We start from the raw sequence: 9,133 nt of genomic DNA, 5'->3' as shown, positions 1-9,133 counted from the left end.
TACTCGAGTACTTCTCGGGTAGTTTCCTACCGTGTTCGACTAGTTTCACTACTGTACGAGTAGTCCTACTGCACTATGAGTAGTTACAATAGATAAAGTGCGTGGTCATATCCCATCCCATATCCTAAGTGAAGTATGCCACACGTACAGTCCCGTGTACTCGGGTCTGACACCCCCCTCCTCCTTCTCGTCGGCAACAAGAACTTTATTAAAGTCGCCCGCACACAACCAAGGTTTTGTCGGTGTCACTCTGAGCTCCCGGAGATCCTCCCACATTTTATGCTTTTGGTTGTGGTGTGATTCTCCATAAACTCCAGTGAAGCGCCACAAGAAACCATCCTCCCCCTTCACTCCATGTCGATGTGGTACTTCGAGATATTCCGAAGTGTAGCATCAACTCCTCTCCGCTAAAACACTGCCATCCCCCCTCCCCCTCTTTTTCCAGCCACCAACTTGAACACTAATTTGTCAACCCCAACATCCACCAAAACTTCTCAATCCTTCGCTTGTCTAATTTCATCTCTGATAGGAAAAGAATGTCTGCGTTCTCCTTCTTCTGTAGCTCCAGAAGACTACAAACTACCAGGCGGCTTCCCAACCCCCGACAGTTCCAAGCAACTAGTTTCATTGCTTAGCGCGGGACTGGTTCGCCAGCCCCGCCAATTTTGTTTTCTTTTTCTCCAACTGCACTTCCATCCCATCGTCCCCATCAACTCCTTCCACAATGGTACTTAGATCATGGCACGTTCTCTTCCTCCCTACTTCTGTACTATCTTCCATGTTTGAAGCATCAACTGGAACTTCACGTGGTCTCCTTTTATACTAGCCCTCTTCTTTTCCTTCAGCCCTTCCTACGTTTGCACCTTCACCACCTCATCCATAGAACTCCCCCTCCCATCCTCAGCCACATGCACCTGCATCGCTTGGGACGTGGTGATGGATTTTGGCAAGGGATGGACACTTTCATCAGCCTTCCCTTTACCCTTCATGTTCGCCAGCAGCTGCTCCCTCTCTCCCACACCCTCCTCACCACCATCTCCCAGGAAAAGAGCTTTCCTCGCTGTTCCATCTCCCTCCTTGTATGTGATTGTTTTTATCGGGCTCATCACCTCTTCCTCCTAACCTCCACTAGTACTACCCTTCTTCCCATCCTTTGGCAGATCATCCTTCTTCCACGACAGACTGTCGCTACCCGATCGGCCACCAGAAACCTTACGACCCGACCCCCTCCCATTGTTCCTCCATGGCACTATGTACCTTCCACCTCCAGATTTGTTAGAACTCCCAGCATCCCACCTCTTCTTCTTCAGTATGAACCACAGGTCCTTAGAGAATTGTTGTGTTTCACCATCCTTCAGCACCACCTCACAACATTTATCCAAATGCCCAATTCTCCCACATGTGTAGCAGAAATCAGGAAGAAACTCATATACCAGCGGGCACCAAATCGGTTCTTATCATCACCCACATGCAAAGTTGCTCCTCTCATTAGTGGCTTTCGAATATCTAGCTTGGCCTTTATATGCAGGAACTAGCCTATCGCCGTTTCATCATCTTCCAACTCCATAGCCATGAATTCCCCAACCTCACTACCGATTGATTTCCCCATTTCCTTGTTCATCATGCCAATAGGCATTTTCATCGCCCGTACCTAGATTGGGATGTAGGCGAACTCCATTTCCTCCGGCGTTTTATTGTCATCAAAATCCACCAACACCACCAAGTCCTTGCCAAACATCCAAGGACAATCCTCCAGAGCCCGACGCTTCCCCGCCGGTTGGAGGAATGTAAATAAGAACCGATTGTCACCGAGATCCTTGCATTTGATGCCCTTGATGGGGCACCACATCCTCCCAAGCGCTTGGGCTAAACCCTCTGCGTTCACCAACTTTTTTGCCATCACTTTACCTAGGGCTTGCGCGAATGATTGCCCAACCCTAGCCATACCCCCTTCCCCGATCTTGATCCCCTTCTTCTCAGCCGCAGATAGCTACATCCGCTCCAGCATCCCCTCCACATGGCCGGCAGTGCAGTCATGGAAGCGACAGACACCGCCGGCGGCGACTAGAGATGGTTAGCAGATCTTAGGCTGGGCTCCAAAATAGAGAATCTCAACATGGACACAAACATAGGATGGGATGTGGACTCGAGGACCGATCGCAAGGAGCGATCAGATCGGGAATAGGAGTAGACGGAGGATCAAACGAATGGAAACCCTTGTCGCCAAAAACCCACCCCGATACGCCTAGGAAGCCCTAGACGCCGAGGACCTGCGCGCTGCCTGTGGTTTTAGTTAGAGAGTTGTCAATTGGATTCTTAAGACTATCGAAATGGAGATGTAGAACTAGGGGTGGGAATTCGGTTAAATCGAACACGACCGAGGTGGCATTGTTGGAGGACGCCTTATATATATATATATATATATATATTGCATTATTGGCGTGGATGTATGTGCTTTTGGACCTCTTGGTACATATCTCAGTATCTTGCTTTTTCGGTTAACCGACCATAAGACTAAATTAGTTGGAATTATTTCAGTTAAGAAGAACTTAAGATTGAACTAGTGACTAATTTCCTTGGTTTTGAAAAATTCAAATCGATTTCGGGTAATTCGGTCCAGTTTTCAATTATTGAGTACTTATACCGTGCTCGGCCTATGCAGAACACTAGATTTAGAGTTTAGATGTAGAGTTTAGATGAGAGAGTTAAGATCTCAGGTAGACACTAGTTGCAGGTCGGACAAATTTTCTGCAAGGGCGGTTTCATTTGTGTAATCATAATATGTAAGGATTTTGACTTAACGGGGCAAGTCCTCCCTACCTTATGAATATAAAGGCAATAAGTATAAAGGCAGAGTATGAAATCGATCAAGACACATATCATTGATCCCTTTTGCCTTTTTCTTTTTCTTTACCCTACTTTTCAAAGTTCCAACCCTTGTGATATCCTTCTCTCATCCTATATGCAGCAGGCGCGCAAAACCGGTCTACCCAGTTTTGAGCAGTGTGTTTGCCCTAATGGTTCTTTACAACTTGTTTGGTTCGAGCATTTGCTCCGTTATCTGTTTACAGCGTGCTATCGGATACAAGGAACGACGATACCGCCTGCCATCGTAGTGTCGTTCCACCCGTTTTTCGCTCGCACAACTGTTTGCGAAGTCCAATGAAACAAATGCCGCACTGCTTTCCTATTACATTAACGTTACCTCGTAAGCATTGAACCAAACACTATCTTAGTTTTTTTAGAGAAAAACACCACCTTAGTTTGTTGGAGATTCATCGAAGATCCGATAAAATCAACGCGGCTGGATTGCAAAACCGGCTTCCCCCGGAATTTGCAGGCCCAACACAGAGTATCTGGAAATTTCCCCACCCGTGACCCCTGTGCCTCCCTCGTCCCGCCGAAACCACCTTTCCCGCGCAATCGGCCGCCATTCTTTTCCGGTGGCGGGAATCATATCCTACAAAACCAAATCTCACACCCAAACTTCTTTTCCACAATCTCGCAAATCCATTCCCATTCTCCCCTACACGACCAAGAAATCCTCCGAGGCGAAGGACCGCCATGAAAAGGCGCGCGGTGAAGCTCCTTGAGGCGCACAAGTCGGGCTCGCCGGCTCTCTGCTCCGCCGCGTGGGGCCCCGGCGGGCAACATGTCGTCACCGCGTCCGCCGCCGACACCGCCGTCCTGATCCACGACGCCGCCGCGTTGCACGCCGGCAGCCGTGTCTCGGGTTTGGCGCCGTTGGCCACGATGCGGCTCCATAAGGACGGCGTCACTGCGCTCGCAGTCGCGCCGGGCCCTGGAGGCTCGCTGGCGTCTGGATCCATCGACCACTCCGTCAAGTTCTACACCTTCCCAGGTTCGTGGATCCCACCGCCGTGATGCGAGCATCTCATTCGAGTCTTTGTTTTTTGTGTTTCAACTTAAGATCTGTGACGAATTTTCGTTGCAGAGGGGGAATTCCAAAGCAATGTCGCCCGATTCACCCTTCCGATCCGGTCACTTTCCTTCAACAAGAAGGGAACCCTGCTGGCGGCCGCAGGCGACGACGATGGCATCAAGCTGATTGCGACAATCGACAACACCATCTCCAAGGTGCTCAAAGGCCATAAGGGCTCCGTCACCGGGCTGGCTTTCGACCCTAGGAACGATTACCTGGCTTCTGTTGACAGCTTCGGCACTGTCATCTATTGGGATCTTTGCATCGGCAGTGAGGCCCGTATCTTAACCCGCGTCGCTCCCACATTCCATTGTGATAATTCGGTAAGGAATGTCCTGTGTTGGAGCCCTGATGGGGAGACCCTTGCTGTTCCCGGGTTGAAGAACAATGTGGTGCTGTATGATAGGGACACAGGCGAGGAGGTGTCCACACTGAAAGGAGATCATGAGCAGCCTGTGTGCAGCCTGTGCTGGTCTCCAAATGGGAGATACCTGGCCAGTGCTGGCCTGGATAGGCAGGTGCTCATCTGGGATGTGAAGTCAAGGCAGGACATTGAGAGACAGAAGTTTGATGAGAGGATATGCAGCTTGGCATGGAAACCAGATGGAAATTCTTTACTTATGATTGATGTCATGGGCAGGTTTGGCATTTGGGAATCAATCATACCTTCGACTATGAAGTCACCTACTGAGGGTATACCAGACCTCAAGTCCACTAAGGTTCCTTTGTTTGATGATGGCGATGACGGTGATGATTATGAGAAGCCGTGTACCTCTGGTGGCTTGGAGGATGATATTGATGAAAGTCTTTGTGATTCCACTCTTTTCAGCCACAAGAGACTGAAGAGGAAGTCCACATTTAATGGAGACAGTGAAGATGAGGATTTAATTCATCAACTAGAGTCATCCAAAAGAATGAAACATAAGCATAAAGGTATAAAAGAAGATTCTGGGAAGGCAAGAGGTGATTCTGCAACTTCAGAGAGGCTGGTTACTGCAAGACTGCAAGCTTCTTTCCAGCCTGGATCAACACCGCCTCAGCATGGCATGCGAAACTTCCTCACCTACAACATGCTGGGTAGTATCACTACTATTGAAAATGAGGGGCATTCACATGTAGAGGTAAGGTGTGCTGCTACCTGTTGCATCATAGCCAATTGTATGCACTCTCTTGACTGCACCTTGCATATGCGAAGGAATCTGATGGTATTTCTGTTCTTCCTTATTAAGTTCAATAATTGCATGTGCATTTTCCAGGTTGACTTTCATGACACAGGAAGAGGTCCTAGAGTTCCTTCCATGACAGACTATTTTGGTTTCACAATGGCTGCACTGAACGAATCAGGAAGTGTGTTTGCAAATCCATGCAAAGGTGACAAGAATATGAGCACTCTAATGTACCGCCCTTTCGGTAGCTGGGCTGGTAACAGCGAGGTACGTTACTTACAAGTTGTACTCTCGTTATACAAGTTCAACAAATGGCAATCTTAAATTTTACAGCTGTCTATTGATTATTGATACAAAAGTGGTTTTATGTTAAAATTAGTGGTCAATGAGATTTGAGGGAGAAGAAGTGAAGGCTGTGGCTCTTGGTGCTGGGTGGGTTGCTGCAGTCACAAGCTTAAATTTTTTGCGGATTTTCACGGAAGGAGGCTTGCAGGTTATATTAAGTTTCCTGCAATTTACATTTTAAATATATTTTTATTTATCTAGTCTTATTCTTGTGTGGGATTTAGTGAATATCTTTTTACAAAAGGAAGCTGCCTCTGTCTTAAATTAATTTCGTGTTCACAGCTTTGAACTATAGCTTTTTGCTTTCTCTTCAAGGAGAGTTGCACATCATTACATTAAGAAGAAAAAAGGGATAAGAACCCTTACAACACACATCGCTTAGAGCTCCCTAAGGCTGAAATTTTGACAGGTATTAAATTGCTAATAACAATTTGTTTTATACCACTCTTCATTCTCACTCGAAGACCACAACCAAAACGAAAAGGAAAACAAACAAACCAGTCCACTGATAATGAAAGTTGAGTACTACTGTTGGTCTGACTGGTATCTAACGTTTTCTTTTACTTGAAAACTGATGAGGAAATACAATTGCTGTAGATCGTATAGAGGTCTTGTAGTCTTGAAGATGCTGTGCATGTCAGGTAGAGAAGGGCAATAGTTGGCTAAGCAGGGCAAAAGAGGAGTCGAATCAATTTAAGAGTCTGAGTAAGAAAGTTGTATAAGATATGATAGAATGCAAGCTCAATGTAGTAGTAGGAGGAGGGTTAAGTCATATACATTACCAAGAGAGGTCAAGATATACACAAGCAATGGACAAACACATCTCCATATTTCCAGTTGGTATCCCCAGTACTCCTTATTTCTATTTTCTATTGTCGCTAAATGTATCTAATTGCCAGCAATGCAACCTGCATTCTGGTCAAGTCTTTAGTCACCATGCATCTGAGTATCTGACCCTATCTCTTATGGAAGACAAAACAGCATCACAACACTAACCAAACAAATTTGTTTTTCCATAGGTGCATATCCTCTCAGTTAGTGGCCCAGTTGTTACAGCAGCCGGTCATGGGGATCAGCTAGCTATTGTATCTCATGCTTCCGATTGTCTGCCCTCAGGAGATCAGGTATTTGTCAGCATCTTAATTTGCCATAGTGCTAAGGACAGAGATCTTGATATACGTTGTGCCAAAGCTGCCTTATGGATTAAGTAGTGACCTATACATTTAGTCAATACTTTTTGGTCAGGACTGAAATGATGCCGTAAATGACTAAATATTTGTTACTTGTATTGACAGGTGCTGGATGTTAAGGTATTCAACATATCTGAAAGAGCACAATCATTTTCCGGCCGCCTTCTTTTGACTCCATCATCTCAACTATCCTGGTTTGGATTCAGTGATAATGGCCAACTTAGTTCATATGATTCCAAGGTGTGTATGATCTACGAGTATGTTATTGTTGAACATAGCTTTAGTGATATCAATGTTCAGGATGTTCTAATGAACAAAATTTCCAGGGAATACTAAGGGTCTTTTCCAGTCAGTTTGGGGGAAGTTGGCTTCCAGTATTTAGGTATTGAATATTCATCCTGCACTGGATAAACACTCATGTTATTGCTAAAGCACAGAAAATCACTCTTATTTAATTTTAGTTCGGTCAAGGCAAGAAAATCTGAAGATGAAAGCCATTGGGTGGTAGGTTTGGATGCTAATAATATATTCTGCATTCTATGCAAACACCCTCAGTCTTATCCACAGGTATGATTTGTTTCTTTTCAGCTACTTTCTTATTCGTGGAACTTTTAATGACAGATAGTCCCAGCAAGCGGCAAAAGGTTTTAGCTATGTAAACTGTAAGGTTGAAACTTTGTTTTTGTGGTGTTAGCTTAGTAATGAAATGGCAAGAGTTTAGTTTGAATGTCTTTGTTATGCTTATTTTGAGGAGCCATGCTAATTCTGCAAAAAGAAAATTGTAGACTCTTTTATCTTTCTCTTTCCTCTTGAAAATTAAAGAATAACGTAATGCTTAAATATTTGTTGGAAACTTGGACAATAACTAATTGTCAGTTTGCTCACTGCAAAATGGTTTGCTCTTTCACTTATCTGCTCCTGATTTAGGTGATGCCCAAGCCTGTGCTAACCATACTTGAGCTGTCATTTCCCATTGCTTCATCCGACCTTGGTGCTAATAGTTTGGAAAATGAGTTCATGATGAGGAAGCTACATCTATCACAGGTTTTTACTGTTCCTTTCCAGTACTCTATGGGTTATCTGTGTTCTGTGATCTGGTGATTAAAATTGCTGTTTATCTCAGATTCGAAACAAGATGGATGAAATGGCTGCATTGGGTCTGGACACAACTGCATATGACGATGAAGAATTCAACTTGGAGGCAGCACTTGACCGGTGCATTTTGAGGCTCATATCTAGCTGCTGCAGTGGTAGCTGACTTGAACTAAAAAGATTCATGAATCACTGCTAATTTAGCTTTTATAATCTTATGTTTTTGTTTTCCCAAAGGTGATAAGCTCGTTCGAGCTACTGAGCTTGCAAAATTATTGACACTAGAGAAGTCAATGAAGGGAGCACTAACACTTGTTACACGCTTGAAACTTCCCATGCTGCAAGAGAAGTTCAGCGCCATACTTGAGGTGAAGGCTACACACCTTAATTTTCTACTTAATCAAAACAGTCTTTTTTTTGAAACATGATTCGTGTGCTTGTCTATAACACCTTGTTGAGTTCGACTGATGGTTATGAATATCATGTTTCAGGAGAGGATGTTAAACGATAGAAAAATAGCTGGGACAGTAGGTTTTTGCTCCAATGCTACAATCACAAGGAACCCACCAGTGTTGACCACTCACGCAACTCTAACTACTAAGTTTGTGCAAAATGAAAACAGTTCGTTGGAATCTTCATTACCCATACCAAATCCTGGCAATCAAGAATGCAGTTTGATTGAACCAAAGAAGCCAGAAGGAGAACAGGCGAGAGGAATTAACGAAAGTTACCTTAAAGTTTCATCTGCCTTTACTCCACTGGCCAAAGTACCCAAAAGTAATGAAACAAAGAAAGACAGCAATGGAGCATCAAATGCATCTGTAGTCGATCAGAATAAAAAAGAAGTCATGGATGAGGCAAAAAAGATGAGCACTGAAGACTGCAATAGAACAGAGCCTCAGCGACCGGTTAACCCTTTTGCAAAATCATCATCCAGCAAAGAGCAATCACCATCCCTTTTGGATTCCATAAAAAGGATGAAGGTTGAAACTGAAAAGGTTGAGAAACCTAGTAGCAAGGTGAAAGTGTAAACTGTTTTTGTGTATGTCAGTCATCGACTTTTTGGAATCCATTTATACTAACATCTACAGTACCTTTCAGTTTTATTCTAATAGCTTAGTAACCACTGCCATTTACGTTCTAAATTTGTTTTTAATGGCTTCTGAACTTCGTCTGTTGTTGGGGTATTTGGTTCAATATTATGTAATATATTACCCCCATTTACGAAATAGGTTTCTTGTTAGCATTTTCTGTTGTGTATCTTGTTCTGTTGAGATGGAAAAGATTCTCTCCAGGTAACTTCGACTATATTAATCAACAAGAACAGGGATGTATTGCGAGATCTTCTGGGTTCCAAGCACATGCTGTCGCTTTCTTTTCCATGCAAGTACCTACCA

At 44.3% G+C, this 9,133-nt stretch overlaps 1 protein-coding gene across 1 annotated transcript; it reads left to right on the top strand.

The window, feature by feature from the left end:
* The first annotated feature begins 3,564 nt into the window (after positions 1-3,564).
* Positions 3,565-8,899, top strand: LOC112881808 (WD repeat and HMG-box DNA-binding protein 1). The gene is made up of 12 exons (XM_025946675.1): positions 3,565-3,862; positions 3,956-5,064; positions 5,200-5,376; positions 5,489-5,602; positions 6,474-6,578; positions 6,750-6,884; positions 6,971-7,026; positions 7,106-7,211; positions 7,572-7,688; positions 7,768-7,894; positions 7,974-8,104; positions 8,228-8,899. The coding sequence occupies exons 1-12, from the start codon at positions 3,565-3,567 to the stop codon at positions 8,765-8,767; spliced, it is 3,015 nt and encodes a 1,004-aa protein (XP_025802460.1). The 3' UTR covers positions 8,768-8,899.
* Positions 8,900-9,133: the final 234 nt, after the last annotated feature.

The sequence above is a fragment of the Panicum hallii genome, chromosome 2, assembly GCF_002211085.1.
Source record: "Panicum hallii strain FIL2 chromosome 2, PHallii_v3.1, whole genome shotgun sequence".
Lineage (NCBI taxonomy): Eukaryota > Viridiplantae > Streptophyta > Magnoliopsida > Poales > Poaceae > Panicum > Panicum hallii.
This window is presented reverse-complemented; position numbering and strand designations above follow the sequence as displayed.

Bases quoted from the DNA above. Each gene is read 5' to 3' on its own strand.
- LOC112881808 (XM_025946675.1), top strand. From the start codon at position 3,565: ATGAAAAGGCGCGCGGTGAAGCTCCTTGAGGCGCACAAGTCGGGCTCG. The intron at 5,065-5,199 runs GTAAGGTGTGCT...TGCATTTTCCAG, and splicing joins AGGGGCATTCACATGTAGAG to GTTGACTTTCATGACACAGG. The intron at 5,377-5,488 runs GTACGTTACTTA...TGTTAAAATTAG, and splicing joins GCTGGGCTGGTAACAGCGAG to TGGTCAATGAGATTTGAGGG.